This window comes from Hipposideros armiger, unplaced genomic scaffold (genome assembly GCF_001890085.2).
Source record: "Hipposideros armiger isolate ML-2016 unplaced genomic scaffold, ASM189008v1 scaffold_92, whole genome shotgun sequence".
Classification (NCBI taxonomy): Eukaryota; Metazoa; Chordata; class Mammalia; order Chiroptera; family Hipposideridae; genus Hipposideros; species Hipposideros armiger.
This window is the reverse complement of record NW_017731442.1, coordinates 2,887,618-2,906,443: the sequence shown is the minus strand read 5'-3', so window position 1 is coordinate 2,906,443 and position 18,826 is coordinate 2,887,618. Positions and strand designations below refer to the sequence as shown.

At 42.6% G+C, this 18,826-nt stretch overlaps 2 protein-coding genes across 7 annotated transcripts in view; both read left to right on the top strand.

Moving 5' to 3' along the window:
* Positions 1-6,643, top strand: part of TTBK2 (tau tubulin kinase 2) — a 136,459-nt gene extending 129,816 nt beyond the window's left edge. For all 3 annotated transcript variants that reach the window (XM_019645008.1, XM_019645007.1, XM_019645009.1), the window contains one exon: positions 544-6,643. In XM_019645008.1, the coding sequence (XP_019500553.1) occupies positions 544-1,006 (463 nt within the window). In that variant the 3' untranslated portion in view covers positions 1,007-6,643. The remainder of the gene's footprint in view (positions 1-543) is intronic.
* A 1,326-nt stretch (positions 6,644-7,969) lies between these two features.
* The window catches only part of CDAN1 (codanin 1), a 23,296-nt gene continuing 12,439 nt past the window's right edge, over positions 7,970-18,826 (top strand). For 3 of the 4 annotated variants that reach the window (XM_019644950.1, XM_019644952.1, XM_019644953.1), the window contains exons 1-11: positions 7,970-8,071; positions 8,256-8,749; positions 8,968-9,174; positions 9,379-9,548; positions 9,683-9,796; positions 9,879-9,957; positions 10,379-10,499; positions 10,679-10,788; positions 11,251-11,340; positions 11,964-12,039; positions 12,557-12,762. In XM_019644950.1, coding sequence (XP_019500495.1) covers positions 7,982-8,071; positions 8,256-8,749; positions 8,968-9,174; positions 9,379-9,548; positions 9,683-9,796; positions 9,879-9,957; positions 10,379-10,499; positions 10,679-10,788; positions 11,251-11,340; positions 11,964-12,039; positions 12,557-12,762 — 1,757 coding nt within the window. In that variant the 5' untranslated portion in view covers positions 7,970-7,981. The remainder of the gene's footprint in view (positions 8,072-8,255; positions 8,750-8,967; positions 9,175-9,378; positions 9,549-9,682; positions 9,797-9,878; positions 9,958-10,378; positions 10,500-10,678; positions 10,789-11,250; positions 11,341-11,963; positions 12,040-12,556; positions 12,763-18,826) is intronic. The other variant, XM_019644951.1, reaches the window with a different exon arrangement.

Genomic DNA, 18,826 nt, shown 5'->3' with positions numbered 1-18,826 from the left:
CCATATAACAAACTCTGTATTTTGAGTGGAAATGTTAGGGGGTCGTCTTATACGCCCAGTCGTCTTATACGCTGGCAAATACGGTGTATATATATATATATATATATATATATATATATATAATTTGCTGCCCTAGAAGCCTTAAACAACATGGTTTTCTCCCTCTTCCTCTCACTCTCATGCTTACATGCTAGAGACGTTTTATTTAATCCTAAAATTAGATGAGCAAACATGCCATTGGAAGAAGGGGATGAACAACAGTTAAGTGCTTCTGAAAGGCAGATACCTAACTAAGTACTTTACTTGGGTTATTGTACTTGGCTGCACAGTAACACTGTGAAATTGATAGTATTCCCATTAAAAGCTAGGAGAGGTTAAATAATTTCTCCAGCGTCATACAACAGGTATGGGAAAGAAGAACTCTGTATCCTGTGTTTCCTGATTTTGACTCACATCATACACATTATTATTTGGGACGTTGTGACTTTCTGGGCACACTTGAAATGAATTAAAATGAAAATAATTCTTCTCTATCCTTTCAAGGCTCCGCAGATATAAAGTACTAGGGAGTAGCAATTCCGATTCAGACCTTTTCTCCCGCCTGGCCCAAATTCTTCAAAATGGATCTCAGAAACCCCGGAGCCCTACTCAGTGCAAGAGCCCAGGATCCCCTCACAATCCCAAAACACCACCCAAGAGCCCAGTGGTCCCTCGCAGGAGTCCCAGTGCCTCTCCTCGAAGTTCTTCCTTGCCTCGCACGTCTAGTTCCTCACCGTCTCGGGCTGGACGGCCCCACCATGACCAGAGGAGTTCATCCCCACATCTGGGGAGAAGCAAGTCACCACCCAGCCACTCGGGATCGTCATCCTCCAGGAGGTCCTGCCAACAGGAGCATTGCAAACCCAGCAAGAATGGCCTGAAAGGATCTGGGAGCCTCCACCACCACTCTGCCAGCACGAAAGCCCCCCCAGGGAAGAGTAAGTCAGCCAGTAAACTCAGCAGATAGGAGCCAGGCTGCATCTCTGAGAGCCGTGTGAGATCTTCCTCCTAAACCTGATGCATGTGTGTCCCTGTACTGTCTATTTAAAAAATCAGTGTTGATTTTCTCTTGCAAAAGAAAGTAACATGATAAATTATTTCTAAGGAGACATAAATATATGATAAGGAATTACCTAAGGCAGGCAGCAAGCAGATCAAGAATCAATGCCTTTGCATAGAAAGGGGCAGTCTAGCACAGCCCAGGGGGAGAAACTGATTAAATGAACTCTCATTTTTTTAGCTGCCTTTGAAACGAAAGTGTTGAAGGTAGGAGGTGGAATGGAATTTCACGGCATTTGGCCTACTTGTTTTTAAGGCTCTACTCAAAGATTATATATCGCAAAAGTGAAACTTCTTATTTTAATATTTTTGTTCAAAACTTCCCAACCATGGAGAGTCAGAATTGTCTGATATTAAAGTATGTAAGAAGTCTGTTGCCAAGGAGCCAATGCTGATTGAGATGTTCATCTAGCGTATTGAGAGTTCATTCCTTTACTTTGCCTCATTCCTAGTACCCTCCCTGGATTTCACATTTTTTAAAGTTAGTGCTTCTCACCTGATCCAATCTCTCTTTTATTTGAACAATACATTCTAATGTGCTTTTTTCGGGACATGCTGAGAATTTCAAATCCAGTTACGTTTTTTAGTACCCTAGCATTTTTCTTTGGAGCACCATATCCTCAGCATATTTTTATTGTGAGAAATAACTGATGAAACTTAGGTAAGAAAACTTAGGAAGGAAAAGTCTAAATAGTGCGAGTTTGCAGGCTGTAGTGCATTAGGAAGAGAGGGACAGAGTGGGGCCCTTCAAGATACAAGAACCCTCTTCCCCCTGTTAGTTTCCTCCTTATGGAAGGAAAACTGACCAGTGTAGACCTTGCTTCTTAAGTCTCCTAGGTACCAACTATTTCTGATATCAAACTCTTAAGATGATACCAACAAAGTACAATGCCATGGACTGTGACTGTATGCTTTAGAGATTTAGAAAGAAAAATAGAAATTAGGTATGTTGTTGAGGCTTATAATCCTCAAACTTTGTGTTTTATACATTTAGCCAATAAGGAATGAGTATCTGGGGAAATAAATTTAGATTCAATATTTATCTTTTAATGTTTTATTACCTGCTTCTCCTGTGCTTTAGTTTGAACATTTGGGCTTCTTGACCTGATTTCCATGTAGTCTTCAATTTATAAAGCTGTAAGGAAGATCATGTTTGTTCTGATCTCACTCTTCTGCTGACAGGAATCAGGCAAAATTAAATCACAGTAGACTTTTTAAATGGGCTCTTTTATACTCTGTAGGTGTTTTTTGTGTTGTAAAGACCTCATTAAGGTCAGGAAAATTGGTCAGCTTGCTGTTGAAATTTGCCTTCTAGCAAACATCTGTGCTTTCTCTTTGACCTTGTGTTTGCTGCCAAACCTAACACGGTTGAATTGGAAAACAAAAAAAAGAAAAATATATTTCCTCACCAGGTGAACATATTCTAATGCTGCATTAAAGCTGCCCTGAAGCTGCACTGAACTTATCTTGTTCTCTTTATCTGTGTTGAGCTTTTTTTAAAAGAAAAAAAAAACCAACTCAAAACACTATTGAGGCATATTTGGTCTCCCATAAGAAGTGTAGCATAGTATGGAATCTTGATTTCTCTCCAGTTTCAAGTACTACAGAGGAATGCAATAGATAGGACATATCTGCTGTTTACCTAAAGCAACTGTAATACTGGAAGACCGATGCTTCTGTAATATATTGTACAATAGTTGCTGTAACACAACTTGCATGTCTTCAATGGTAAATTATATAAATATTTATAAATATATAGAGAAACATATGCTTATATAAACTCATTCTTTCTCATTCTCCATTTGTAATTTCAAGATCACAGATGGTGAAATTCCTTTTTATTGTGTGCCTCGCGTACACTTGGGCCTTGCCTAGCTTCATTTTCTGAAAATATGTTCTTGGCATGTGACACTTCAGATTTTTTGCCTTCCTTGTGTTCATGCAAGGGTTGGCAGTCTTCAACAAGCCAAGATAGGTTATTGAATTTTCATTTTTAAAAGATCTTAATAGGGGAAAAAATTAGTAGGACATGCTTGTAATAGTGGTTCAAAGATTTGCCATGTTAATCACATAATTCTGCCCTTATGGTTAGAGTGGATAAACTGGGATGATACTCATGGGTCTCACGTAAATTGTTCTTTAAAAATCTCTGTAAAATGACCATTCTACTATTCCTCTTCTCGCCTCACTATTTTGGGGGGGGGTGTGGGGGAGTAATCTACAATTAAGAAATTATCTTTTTTTCTGTTGTATTAACTAAATTGTGCTAAAAGTAGCCAGCTTTAAATCCTAACCCCATTAGCCAGAAATGTGTTCATGGTAACCCTTGGAAAAGCTCACGAGGCTACAGTTATGGTGTGTGTGTTGTTTTCTTATTGTCATTTCTCTGCGAGCAGTCAAAACTGACAGTGACGGCAACGTGGCAACTTAATGTTTTCTCTCCTTCTTGGTTCCTTCTGTTTTTCTCCCAACTTTTCCACTGCTGCCCCCTTTTCTAAATGGCACTGACAAACATCCAGAAACAGCCTCATTGTGTAAGAATATTTTATTTTGCATGTAGAGGAAAGAGTTAACCAAAGATGTTTCTGCTTGATACTTTCAAAAGAACACAGACTATATCTTATATATCAATAGGTCCACTTAAAAGTACTATCTTATATATTTACTTTATGGTTTGTAAAAGCAGTTTGTGCTTAGATGTTACATATCTCGGTCTAAGAAGAGAAGTTGGCCGCCCTGAACAAAGCACTTTTGGTACAAGGATTTTTGTTTTTGTTTTATTTTAAAGTATGACACAGAGAATAAGTTGTGTTGTTGATGTTATTTTTAGTTCTTTATTTTTTTTTAAATGATAGCATGTATCAGATTTCAGTGACAAACATAGATCATCCAAGTAATTTTAAAGCAGTTTGGTTATTCTACCTAAGATGAGGGACATGATCATTAATTAAAGTCAAGCCAAACTATACTAGAAGTATGGGGCAGAAATTAAAATTATCTTTTGAAAATCAAGTGCCTCATGGTTTCTCCTATCATAACAAAATTGCTGGTTACCTAGTCACACTTGCCTGTACCCTCTCTGTCTAATCTCTGAAATTACTTGAGTGGAACAGAACATGGAATTAGCAACAGTTTAGTCCCGTTAGCTAGCATTTTTTCTAAATTATGCTGCCAAATCTCCAGGGTTTACAGGTTGGTTAAAATATTAAGTAATCTTTTGCATAGCTTAAAGGCATTTAACTTTAACATATAATGAACAAAGAAGGAAAATTGGGTCATATCAAATTTAACTTTAAAGCACGGATTATAAACACCTTTGAATGGTCTTAGGCAGGCACTGTCATTCTCAACTTGGTGTGCAAGCTGGCCTTGCTGACAATGGCATAGCTACGTTTACTGTTTTTTAAGTTGCATGTTGTGAAGTGACTGTTTTTTGTAAAAGCTGCCAAGTTAATCAAGTCCTAAATAAATAGCAAAATGGTAATTGAGACCATTTTATTATCCACTTTATATAATTTGCTTTAAAATACTAAACAAATCTCAGCTGTTTATTAATGCAGTGCACTGGCTGTGCAGTATTTGTTTAGCTCCTAGCCACTATGGGAACTTGAGGTTCTTTAGTAATCATCAGGATTCTTTCCAGGTCACAGATTTTTATGCGAATGTTTCTATGGTTATATTCAATTTATAAGGAAAAAGTGTATTGGTGCATGTTTTATTAACCCAGACACAGATAGTTAAAACAATTAGTTTTTCTATACCCAGTAGCTTTGAATTAAAAACAGATGCTTTTTCCCCAAGAGCAGAGGAGCCTTTGTTCTAGGAACTACATTCTTTAATCTAACAAAAGGAATTGGTGATAGGAGAAACAGGATCCAGAATTTGGAATTTAATGGCTTGGGGGAGGGGAAGTATCTTACTCTGGCTATTTGAAATTATATTTATTTGTAGATAAAAGTCCATAGTTAGTCTTGGAGATCAAAATTTTCACGTTTTAAAACTTTTTTCATTCCTTTATATCTATCAAAACCTGACATATGATAGAGAACCATTGTTCCTGTCATGCTCATGTATTTTGGAATTAAGTTGTTTGCATTCACTGTCTTAACATCTGCCCATTTCTGCTTTTGTGTGTTTACCACAGATGTTGGGTCTTTGCCTAAAGGGAGAGAAATTTTAGCACCTGTATCACTGAAGCAATAGAATGGTTGACATCTGCATTATTTAACTTTCTTGAGTTTGTTTGGTTCGGTAGACAGTTTATTTGGAGAATACTTATGTTTTAATACAAAAAATATCACAGGCTTAAGGCATGGAACCCACTATGGTAGTGCTCACATTTCGGTTTATTTACCCAAGTTCAGAAACCATAGGTGCATACTTAGACCGTAACTTAGAGAAGGGAATAAGGTGGTTCTAAACATGCTGACATGTCTCTCAGATACCCTAGTTCTGGGTTCCTTAACTTAGATTCACTGAGACAGATCCTTGAGACCATGTGACTATAGAATTTGCTTTTGACATAATTTTACACACTAATAATGGATAGGAATTGTCTTTCTTTTCAGTGGTTTCATATTGTGTACAGAAGTGTTCATTCACCCAAGTTAAAAACATTTAGTAAACTTAAGTTTTTGTATAAACTACCCATGCCATATGCGCTTTTCCCCCTATAATATCAATTTAAATCTGTAAAATTTCATGCACAGCACTTAAGCATACCTGGAGTCTGTCTGGGTGTTCTTCATTCACCTACAAGGCTAAGCTTGACTGATTTATTTTAGGGAGCAACCCAGGGAGGGGCAACTTGGGACTTTTTCAAGACTATTTCATTTTTAAACTATTCGCCAGATAGGTAAATCAGTTCAGTAAGGTAAAAAGCATTTAGAAATACAGATAGGAAGATAAGGAAACATAACAACGTGCCACTTGGAGCTTTGAACTTGGATATGGTGAATCAAAGAATCGATCAGATACCCAGGTTTGAACCCGCACTTCTCTCTCATACACAGTCCCTGGTCTCCTTCCTGGCTCCTTTCCTACAACAGTACCGATTTCATTAGGCTATATACTTACAAGTTCACAGCTTTTAGGAAAAAAGAGAGAGGGGGGAAAACAATCTTGAAAGGAACTATTGGCAGCTGTTAAATCAGGTTGACCCACAAACCGGAAGAACTCTTGTTGAGCAAGACCAATAAGTTAGCATAGAAGACTTGAATCATTCTAGTTTTCTCCCTTTCTTTTCCTCCTCATGAAATCCGTGATGAGGAACTGCTCTTTGGAATGCCTCCAAAGGTATTGTGTCCCTTTCTCCTCCAAGCAGCTTTCTTTATGCATTTTTGCTCAGGCAACCAAGGACTTAGAGTATTGGCAGAAACATGGAGTGCTTTTGTATAGGCCATCTGTACATAAAAGTGTAATTATTTATTTAATTTTCCCATTTGTATCATATTAAAGCTTTGTACAGTGTTTTAAGTTCTGTTTTAAAATTATTTTGTATTTTATTTTTATAATCTAGTAATAAAATATTCATTCCGCATGCAAACTCTAGTTCTATTTGTGTGATGGCTTGAATTTCAAAACTGGTAAATATTATTTTTCTAATAAAATTATTGAATGCACCAGAGGTTCCAAGATCAACGGTGAGCAGAAGTGTTAACTATAAATGCAGTACCACATCCACAAGTGACCTAGAATAAGAAGTGCTGAATTGAATACGAACTATCAGTATCCCTGCAGATAAAAACCAGGCAGGGTTCAGGGATATGAGGATATGATTCCCTGTGTAATAAAATTGAAAGTGTTAAAAAAACAGTTTCAGTCCATCATTCTAGCCCTGGCTGTAGGTACTTTTTCCTTCTGCACAGGAAACACCCCAAGCACTAAATTGATTCCTGCCCCCCACCACTACCTCCTTTCCATTTGTAATCTTCCTTTGAACCAGAGGAACTCTCAGGAGGCATTCTCGTGATCACTGCTTCACCCCTTCTGGTTTGGTTTGGCCTGGAGTGGTAGTGCCATCTGTTTTTCTCCGCCTGGTTTCCTTTTCTTGATTTCTCAGTGAGCAGCAACTTCCACAGAGCTGGCTCTCATGTTTTTCAAAATAAGAGAATAACTCAAGTTCCCAGAAGCTAATCATGAATGTGCCTATTAACATTTCAATTGCAAAGTAGATGAAATATTAATTGGTATAAACTCATCATTACAACGTTAAGGGAGGTAAAGATACAGACAAGTGATTCTGTGTGCAGGGTGGCCTGAGACACTAACGGTTGTGGGCTGAGGATTGTATAAAGCCATCCTGGCTCAGTTTTAAATGGTCAATCAGTTGACAGTGCTGGAAAACCAGTGGTCACGGCATGGGCCAGGGGATTGAAAACAGCCTTTGAGAAAGACAAGTTCAAATGAGGTTAGGCTAACTTTATTAACCTTTTTGGGGTGATGACGGTTGAACCTACAAAACTTCAACTCTTGAAAGAAAATGTGCTTATCGTAGAAGACATAGGCAGGTGTCTCCGGAGAATTGTTCACCTTTACCGTCTGGCTTTTGTCCCGGCCCCTCGGTCTCCCCCGCCGCGTCCCCAAGCCTCGGCAGGTCGCCCCTCGGTGCAGGGGCGATAGCGGTGCGGCTGCATTTCGCAGATCATTAAGCTTGTCGTCTGGGACTGCGAACACAGCCGCGGCCTTGACTGAAGGCCTGAGCCAAGCCTCAGCCTGGGGAAGTTCCGCTGCCGCAGGCCGTCGCCGGCCACGCCCCTCCGCCCTCGGCTCCGCCCTCCCATCCCAGTGCCCAACTGTCGCCCTTCGGCTCCGGCCCCGCCCCTCCCAGGCCGCCCGCGGCGCGCCGGCGCCTGCGCAATCGCCTCGGAGCGCCCCGACCGGGATGGCGGCCGTTTTGGAGTCGCTACTGCGAGAGGAGGTGTCGGTCGCAGCCGCGGTGCGGTGGATCGCGTGCTGCACCCAGAATTCAGAGGTAACAGGGCCGACACGCCCCCAGGCCCGGCCCGAATCTACTTTGCACGGGAGATACCTTGGATCCCCTTCCTCTAGGGTGACTGGCTGTCAGCCCGGGCCGGGAGCGCTCCAACTAGGAGCCGGCTGGTCGCGGCCCCGGGCTTAGCAGCTCACCCTCTCGCCCCTCGCTGCTTTTCCCTCAGGATGACTCCGGGGAGGCGGCCGCGCTGAGCTCACTCCGGCCACTACGGAAGGAATTCGTGCCGTTCCTGCTGAACTTCCTGAGGGAGCAGAGCAGCCGTGTCCTCCCGCAGGGCCCCCCAACCCCCGCCAAGGCCCCGGGCTCTTCGGCAGCCCTGCCAGGGAGGCCCGGGGGCCAGCCGCGGGGCGGCCGCGGGGCGCGCAGCCAGCTCTTCCCTCCGACCGAGTCTTCGAGCGCCGCCGCCACAACCGAGGCCCCTTTGGTCCGCCGCGGGGGCAGGAGGCGGGGCCCGGGGCCGGCCCGCGAGCGAGGTGGCCGCGGCCCCGGGAGCCTGGAGGAGGGAGTCAACGGGGAGAGTCTGTGCTGGGCAGGGGGCCGGAGGCCTAGGGCCTCTGGCAGCCCCGGCAGCCCCAGCCTCACGCGCTCTGATCCGCCAAACCTCAGCAACCTGGAGGAGTTCCCTCCCGTAGGCTCCGTTCCCCCCGGCCCTGCAGGGTGAGAATCAGCCCTCATCCAGGAGATGGGTGGCTCAAAGGCTGTACTAGGGGAGCCAATAAATTAGGGCTGGGTGCCCCGTAGTGGAGCGTGGGAATAGCTATTATAGAAGGTTGGGGATGAGATCATTACAATGATGAGGGGGCGTGTTGCAAGGGCCCCAGCTGTTGTGGATGCTTAAAGATGGGAATTTGAGAAAAATCTGTGGCTACTCTCAGCAGGACGAAGCCTTCACGCAGGATCAACCCAACTCCGGTGAGCGAAGAGCGATCACTCTCCAAGCCCAAGACTTGCTTCACCTCACCCCCAATCAACTGTGTCCCCAGTTCCCAACCTTTAGTTCTGGACTCTAGCCCTTGGGGCCATGGCCTTCCCCCAGGGTGCAGAAGTCTGCAAGAGGAGCGGGAGATGCTCAGGAAGGAGCGGTATGGCCTTGCTGCTTCCTGGGATGTTAGCTTCCTTCCTGTGGGGATCAGCAGGGCTTTTCCCTAAGACAGATACGCACCCGCACCCGCCCAACCCTGGGTCTCTTTCCTGGGTTGTGGATGGCCTCTCTGGAGGAACCTGAGTATGGCTGTGGAGGGGAAGCCAAGCTGACTGCTCATGACATCTCTCTTCTATCTCTATAGCTCTAAGCACCTGCAACAGTCACCTGCTCCCACCTGTCCCACTTCAGAATTGGGGTCTCCCCTCCCCAGTCGGACAGGAAACCTCACAGCTGAACCCGCTGACCCTGCCAAAGTGTCTTTCCGCCAGCGCCTGCAGCTGGTAGCCCTTGTCTACTCTTCATGCATTGCAGGTGAGTGAGCAAAGGGCGCTGGTGGGGAGATACCTGTAGAACTATAAGGTAAGAGAATTGATGAGGCATGTGCAATAGACTGAGCCTTGATTCTGAATGGCACCCAATATGCTGGGGTTTCTCTTTGTATTCAGAAAATCTGGTGCCAAACCTCTTCTTGGAGCTTTTCTTCGTCCTTCAGCTCCTTACTGCCCGGAGGATGGTGGCTGCCAAGGACAGTGACCTTGAACTGAGTCCAGGAACCGTAGGTCAGTGAGCAAGCCTCTTTTTGAGAAGTGGGGTCTGGAGATGGAATAATTCTTAATTGACAGCTTGGTACTATCCTTCTAGATTCCCTGGAAAGCCCACTCTTCCAGAGTGTCCATGATTGTGTCTTCTTTGCAGTACAGGTTTTGGAGCATCAGTTTCAGTGAGTTTCCCCAGCAGAGGCATTTGAGCCTTATTCTCATTGTCCCTTTGTCACTTGGGGTGCATGCTTGTGCTTAACACAAATGCGGTGACTGTGGACCTTTTCCTACATGTAACCTTTAATTGTGTGTCAAGGCTATGAATTTAGTTCCTGAAAGACTCAAACTGCCCCCTGTGGTTTTGGTGGCTGACCTTTGGGGTAATATCTAATGTTCCTGTCCTGCTCTCTTGCTCCCTGCTCAATAAGGTCTCAGTTCCTCCCCCCATTGGTTCCATCAATTTTAATCCTTGGCCTGTGGCTTTGACTTACATACTCGTACCTGTTCCCTGCTCCAGACAATGCTCTGTGTGGTATTCAGGTGACAGCTTCCTATTTGCGGTGTGTGTCCCATTCTCAGTCATATGTGCTCTTAACCCTGTAGAGTTCTTTCCTGCCTGGACAAAGGGACCTTGAAGCTATTGGCTGAGAATGAGCGGCTGCTGTGCTTCTCACCAGCTCTGCAAGGCCGCCTCCGAGCTGCCTATGAGGGCAGTGTTGCCAAGGTAGTGACCCCACCTTAGACATCTACTAGCCCAGACCCTTCCCAGCTTCATAATTCAGGCAGCCCAGCTCACATCACTCTGGTGTCCTATGGGCTAACTCTGGGCAGGAATACAGGGATGAAGTTTTCTTAGCATGTACTCTGCAGGCTTCTGTCCGTAATGTCACTGCCATATTTTAGGTCTCTCTGGCGATGCCACCCTCTGTTCAAGCTGTCTCCTTTCAGCCAGAGACTGACAACCGTGCCAACTTCTCCAGTGACCGCGCCTTTCACACTTTTAAAAAACAGAGGTGATGAGAAAAGGGAATTTGTGGGGAGGGTATGAGGCTGCATTTACTCTGGGGATAGGCAACCTATGTTGTTTTCATAGAAAATAGAAGTTTGGCACTAACAGGTGGTGGTTCCCTTCCTGCCAACAATCATAAGGGCCACTTAGCTTCTTTCTGTTTCATGCCATGGACTTGAACCTCTGACTGTAGCAGCCTTCTCACAGGTGTATGATTTTAGTCACAGGGCTCTCAGAAAAAAGAGCCAGATCAACTGCCACTACCCACAGCAGTACATGAAGCATGTGGTGTGCTGCTGCTGAGTTGTAGCATGACCACCCTACAGAGAACTTTGGAGAAAGAATGGGGCTAGTCCTGTCCTCAATTCTTCTGAGCTAGGGAACACGCTCCTGGGATTGAGTTAGATCAGCTGGGAGTGAGGTCAGCTGTGCCTCAGTTGATCAGGCATTCTTGTGTGTCTGTCAGGGATGTATTTTATGAGGTGCTTCGCGAGTGGGAAGACCGTCATGAGGAGCCTGGCTGGGACTTTGAGAAGGGCTTGGGCAGCAGGATCAGGTAGGTGCTGACACACTGGCCGCCTTGTCATTCCTGCTTCTAGCAGCGGGCAGTTCAGTGGTGCTTGGGCGGCTGATTGGAGGAAGGCTTCCCCCCACTCCTGCCAGCCCAAAGCTGTTATCTTCTATCCTTCATCTTGCCAGTTCCTTCCTCCCAGAAGTGACTTATACTTGTTCTGTGGTGGTGAATGCTTGGGAAATAGCAAAGCTCTTCTTCCAGATTGCTTGAGTTTTGGCCCAAGTCATTGATTAAACCCTTTCCAAACACCGTTTTCTCCATCGTCTAGTTTGGCAGTTCTGATAACTTTGCATAGCTGGATAACTAGGATGCAGAAAGGATATCCTCTGTCCAGTGGTCTACCTTTCACATGGCGCTCAGTGTAGAATGAAGATTAGAGGGATATTATTTCTAGTTTGGCTGAGTGTATCTCTAACCTTGAAGGGAACTCAGCGCTGAGGAGTGTCCCTTCCCATTCCCTACATCTTTGCGCTGGCCAGCTCTGTCAGAGGTCTGCTCAAGTCCCCAGTAAAGGGCGGAAAGGCCAAAGGACTGGCTTGTTCTGTCAAATCTTTCTACCTCCTTCTTCCCTCCCTCACACTCCATTCCTGCCTCTTATTCCTCAGAGCCATGATGGGCCAACTCTCTGCAGCCTGCAGCCACAGTCATTTTGTTCGGCTTTTCCAAAAACAACTTCTCCAGGTAAAAGCCCCAGCAGGATATTAATCTACAGTGAAGAATAGGCGTTACAGACAGCCAGGTAATGGCTGGCACTGTGGGATAGGACAGACAGCCAGGCAAGTCCTAGGCTGGAGTTTCAACAGTTCTGCTCTTTGGGTGATGGTTGAAACTCGGGCAGCCAGAGAGAAATCAGGGTGCACCCCCACCTTCCTGGGCCTCATGCCCTCTGTACCCTGCCTGCCTGCAGCCTCTCACTACTACCTTGCCCTTGATTTGTGCTGTGGTAGAAGGAGCGTTGTCCTAGGACTCAGATGGGCCTGGTTTCAAATCCTAGATCTAGTGAATCTAGGCAAGTGTCTAATCTTGCAGTTTCTTCACCTGTAAAACAAGAATATAATCCCTACCTTGAAAAATGTATCTGTGGTACCTGATAGAGGGTTAGCATTCCATAAATGTTTATTACTTCCTCTATTTTGTTCAGTCCTTTCCAGAGAAACTTACTAGTTCTTTGATTTCTCTCCTCTTCCCCCTACCCCAGATGTGTCAGAGTCCTGGTGGTGCTGGGGGCACTGTCTTGGGTGAGGCTCCAGATGTGTTAAGTATGCTTGGAGCTGATAAGCTGGGGCGGTTGCGGCGCCTACAGGAACGGCTTGTGGCCCCTCAGAGCAGTGGGGGGCCTTGCCCACCCCCCTCCTTCCCAGGCTGCCAGGGATTCTTCAGGGACTTCATCCTGAGTGCCAGCAGGTAACTGTCCTTGTGTCTTGCAGGAGGTAAGGCAGAGGCCAGGGAGGTCTGTCTTTCCTGAAGGGCAGACAGTTCTCTCTCCTTTGCCTGGAATATAATAGGGTGGGACAGGGTGATATCTGGGTTCCTTTTAGCTCACACTTCCTGCCTCCATTTTCGTTCTCCTTTTTTTTTTTAAATTCTTTTTTATTTTTCAATTACACCTGACATATATTACATTAGTTTCAGGTGTACAAAATAGTGATTAGACATTTATATAACTTACAAAATGATCAACCCAATAAGTCTAGTACCCACCTGAAGCCATACATAGTTATAATTATATTATTGACTACGAGGTCCAACAATTAAGTTCGCGAACTCATCCTAGAAAAAGTACTACATACCTCATTGCTGAATATCACTACGGTCACCTTCGAAGTACTCCCCTTGGGAAGCTATGCACCGACACCAGCGCCTAGTCCACCCTTCAAAGCAATTTTGGAACTATTTCTGGAATGGTCTTCAGAGCTGCCGTCGTATTACCCTTGATGTCCTGAATGTCATCAAAATGTCTTCCTTTTCAATATACCCTTTCCCTTCCGGTAAAGAAAGAAGTCATTGGGGCCAGATCAGGTGAGTAGGGAGGGTGTTCCAATAGTTATTTGTTTACTGGCTAAAAACTCCCTCACAGACAGTGCCGTGTGAGCTGTGCATTGTTGTGATGCAAGAGCCATGAATTGTTGGTGAAAAGTTCATGTCATCTAACTTTTCCTTGTAGCTTTTTCCGCACTTTCAAATAGTAAACTTGGTTAACTGTGTCCAGTTGGTACAAATTCATAATGAATAATCCCTCTGATACCAAAAAGGTTAGCAACATCGATGCAACAAAGTTCGCGAACTTAATTGTCCGACCTTGTATATTCCCTATGCACTACTGTACATCCCTGTGACTGTTTTTGTAACTGGCAGTTTATTCTTAATCCCTTCACATTTTTCATCCATCCCCCAACACCCTGCCCATCTGGCAACCATCAATTTGTTCTCAGTGTCTGTGAGTTTGTTTTGTTTGTTTGTTTTTGTTTTTTAGATTTCACATATAAGTGAAATCATATTGTATTTGTCTTTTTCTGACTTATTTCATTTAGCATAATACCCTATAGGTCCCTCCATGTTGTAACAAATGACAAGGTTTCATTTTTTATGGCTAAGTAATATTCCATTGTATATATGTACCACATCTTCATCCGTTCGTCTGTTGATGGACACTTAGGTTGCTTCCATATCTCGGCTACTGTAAATAATGCTGCAGTAAACATAGGGGTGCATATATCTTTTCCAATTCGTGTTTTGGATTTCTTTAGGTAAATACCCAGTAGTAGAATTGCTGGGTCATATGGTAATTCTATTCTTAATTTTTTGAGGAACCTCCATACTGTTTTCTGTAGTGGCTGCACCAATTTACAACCCTACCAAAAGTGTACGAGCGTTCCCTTTTCTCCACATCCTCTCCAACAATTGTTTGTTGATTTATTGATGGTAACCATTCTGAGAGTTGTGTGATTATATCTTATTGTGGTTTTAATTTCCATTTCCCTGATGATTAGTGACATTGAGCATCTTTTCACATGTTTATTGGCCATCTGTATGTCCTTTTTGGAGAAATCTGTTCATGTCCTCTGCTCATTTTTAAAATCAGATTGTGGTTTTGGTGTTAAGTTGTATGAGTTCCTTATATATTTTGGATGTTAACCCCTTATCGGATGTATCATTGGTGAATACCTTCTCCCGTTCAGTAGGTTGTCTTTTCATTTTGTTGATGGTTTCCTTCAGTGTGCAAGAACTTTTTAGTTTGATGTAGTCCCATTTATTTTTTTCTTTTGTTTGCCTTGTCCAAGGAGACATTTCCAAAAAAATATTGCTAAGAGTGATGTCACAGAATTTGCTGCCTATATTTTCATCTAGGAGTTCTATGGTTTTAGGTCTTACATTAAAGTCTTTAATCCATTTTAAGATTATTTTTGCATATGGTGTAAGAAAATGGTCTAGTTTCTTTCTTTCTTTCTTTCTTTTTTTGCATGTATCTGTCCAGGTTTCCCAGCACCATTTATTGAAGAGACATTAGTTTACCGCATTGTGTATTCTTGCCTCTGCCATAGATTAATTGACCATATATGCCTGGGTATATTTCTGGGCTTGCTATTCTGTTCCACTGATATGTATGTATGTTTTTATGCCAGTACCATGCTGTTTTGATTGCTGTAACCTTGTAGTACAGTTTGAGTCATGTAGCATACCTCCAACTTTGTTGTTCTTTCTTAAGATTGCTGTGGCTATTTGGGGTCTTTTGTAGTTCCGTATAAATTTTAGAGTTATTTGTTCTACTTCTGTGAAAAATGCCATTGGTATTTTGATAGGGATTGCATTGAATCCGTAGATTTCCTTGGGTAGTATGGGCATTTTTAACAATGTTAATTCTTTCCATCCATGAGCATGGTATATGCTTCCATTTATTTGTGTCTTTAGTTTCTTTCTTTAATGTCTTATAGTTTTCTAAGTACTGGTCTTTTACCTCCTTGATTAAATTTATTCCTAGGTATTTTATTCTTTTTGGTGCAGTTGTCAATGAGATTGTTTTCTTAATTTCTCTTTCTGATAGTTTGTTATTGGTATACAAAAATGCAACCAATTTCTGAATATTAATTTTGCATCCTGCTACTTTTCTGAATTTTTTTATTAGTTCTAATAGTTTTTTGGTGGACTCTTTAAGGTTCTCTCTATAAAAGTATCATGTCATCCTCAAATAATGACAGTTTTACTTCCTTTTCAGTTGGATGCCTTTTATTTCTTATTTCATTTTTGTGGCTAGAACTTCTAATGCTATGTTGAATAAAAGTGGTGAGAGTAGACACACTTGTCTTGTTCCTGATCTTAAAGAAAAATATTTTTTCACCATTGTGCATGACATTTAGTTGGGGGTTTGTTATATATGGCCTTTATTATGTTGAGGTATGTTGTCTCTATCTCCTCTTTGCTGAGAGTTTTTATTATAAATGGATGTTGGATTTTGTCACATGCTATTTTGGCATCTATTGATATGATCATATGATTTTTATCCTTCAGTTTGTTTATGTGGTGTATCATGTTAATTCATTTGCAGATATTGAACCAACTTTGCATCCCAGGAATGACTCTTACTTGATCATGATGTATGATTTTTTTTTTAAGGTATTGCTGAATTTGGTTTGCTAATATTTTAAGATTTTTGTGTCTATATTCATGAGAAATATTGGCCTATAATTTTCTTTTTTTGTAGTGCCTTTGCCTGGTTTTGTTATTAGGGTAATGCTGGACTCATAAAATGAGTGTAGGAGCCTTCCCTCTTATATTTTTGGAATAGAGAAGGATAGGTGTTAATTCTTCATTAAATGTTTGGTGCAATTCACTTGTGAAGCCATCTGGTCCATGGCTTTTTTTTTTTTTTTATGGGGAGAGGGGAACAGCATTGGGGACACGGGAAGGGGAATAGACAAGTTGGAACTGGAGCTGGAGTTCAGTCTAGTTGTGGAGGACGTGGCTTCAATGGCCCATGTTGGTATTATCACTGCGCTCTTCCCGGGTAAGGCAGTCGCTCGCCGGCCATTGGANGCCTTCCCTCTTATATTTTTGGAATAGAGAAGGATAGGTGTTAATTCTTCATTAAATGTTTGGTGCAATTCACTTGTGAAGCCATCTGGTCCATGAATTTTTTTTTTTTTTTTTAATTGGGGAGGGGAACAGCATTGGGGAATCGGGAAGGGGAATAGACAAGTTGCCATCCTTTTTGTTCTTCAGTCTAGTTGTGGAGGACGTGGCTTCAATGGCCCATGTTGGTATTATCACTGCGCTCTTCCCGGGTAAGGCAGTCGCTCGCCGGCCATTGGATGGCTGCTTACAACGGCACATGGCAGCTCACGAAAGCTCATGCCCGCTGCCGGCAAGCCCCACTGCAGCCTACGCCATCACCGGCGACTCATGGCATCCCAGCTCCAGGTCGAGCTGGTGTTCACTGTCTTAGCTGTAGAGGGCGCAGCGTCACTGGCCCTCGTGTGGGATCCGAACTGGGGCCCTGCTGCTCAGAGCTGCTGTCCCAAGCCAACTCTTAACCAACGCACCAATCAGCCGGCCCTGGTCCATGGCTTTTGTTGGGAGTTTTTTGATTACTAATTCAATATCATTAGCAATTCTCAGTCTGTTCAAATTTCTTGGTTTTGTTTTTGGATTCAGCCTTGGAAGATCACATGTTTCTAGGAATTTATCCATTTATTCGTATATATTGTTTGTAGTATTTTCTTTGTATTAAATCCTTTGTATTATGTCGGTTGTCCCTTCTCATTCATTTCTGATTTTATTTATTAAGTTCCTCTTTTTTTCTTGATGGTCTGCCTAAAAGTTGATCGACTTTATTTTTTTCAAAGAAACAGCTCTTGGTTTCATTGATCTTTTCTATAGTTTTGTAGACTCTATTTTGATTATTTCCACTCTGATCTTTATTATTTCCTTCTTACTTTGGGCTTTGTTCTTTTTTTAGTTCCTTTAGGTGTAAGGTTAGATTGTTTATTTGAGATTTTACTTGTTTCATGAGGTAGGCCTGTATTGCCATGAATTTTCCTCTTACAACTGTTTTGGCTGTGTCCTATAGGTTTTGGGTCACTGTGTTTTCATTATCATTTGTTTCAAGGTATCTTTTGATTTTTTTCCTTGATCTTGTTAACCCATTCATTGTTTAGTAACATGTTATTTAGCATCCATGTGTTTGTGTGTTTTTCAGTTTTCTTGTAATTGATTTCTAGTTTCATACCATTGTGTTTAGAGAAGATGCTTAGTATGATTTCAGTATTAAATTTGTTGAGATTTGTTTTGTGGCCTAACATGTGGTCTGTCCTGGAAAATGTTTGATGTGTGCTTCAAAAGAATGTATATTCTAGGGCCAGCCGAGTGGCTCAGTTGGTTAAGAGCTCGCTGAAGAGTTTGAGCTCTGAGCAATAGCGGTTCGAGTTCCAGCCCGAGCTGAGTTGCTGCTGAGCTGCCAACAGGTGGCAGGATGGCTCAGCTTAGGGGAAAAAAAAAACAAAAAAAAGAATGTATATTCTGCTTCTTTTGGGTGAAGTGTCCTAAAAATATCAATTAAGTTCATCTGGTATAATGTGTCATTTAAGGTCAGTGTTCCCTTGTTGATTTTCTGTCTGGATGGTCTATCTATTGATGTCAGTGGGGTTTTAAAGTCCCCAACTATTACTGTGTTGCTATCAATCTCTCCCTTTTTGTCCATCAGAATTTGCTTTATATATTTAGGTGCTCCTACATTGGGTGAATAAATGTTTACAAGGGTTATATCCTATTGTTGGATTGATTCCTTTATCATTATGAAATGCCCTTCTTTGTCTCTTCTTACAGCCCTTGTTTAAAGTTATTTTGCCTAAGTATTGCGACCCCGGGTTTTTTTTCATTTCTATTTGTGTGAAATACTCTTTTGTATGGCTTTACTCTGTCTGTGTGTCTTTCCATCTGAACTGGGGTCTCTTGTCGGCAGCATATGTACAGGTCTTGTTTTTTTATCCATTCAGCCACCCCCATGTTTTTTGATTGGCACATTTAGTTCATTTACATTTAAACTAATTATTGACAGGTGTGTAGTTACTGACATTTTTATTTTCTGCTTGTTTTTGTAGTTCTCGGGTCCTTATTCTCTTATATGTTGATGACTTTCTACAGTGTTGTGTTTGGGTTCCTTTCTCTTTATTTCTTGTATATCTCTGGTAGATTTTTGGTTTGTCGTTACCATGTGCTTTATATACATACACCAAGCTATGTTTATAGAAAAGTTTTTTTTTTTTTAAGATTTTTTTATTGGAGACTTGGGGGGATGGGAACAGCGCTGGGGAATTGGGGGAAGGGGGACAGACAAGTTGCTGTCGTTTTGTTCTTCAGTCTAGTTGTGGAGGACGTTGCTTCACTGGTCCAAGTTGGCACCATCATTGCGCTCTTCCTGGGCGAGGCAGATCAGTCGCCGGCTCTGGACGGCCACTCACTGCGGCTGCTGGCC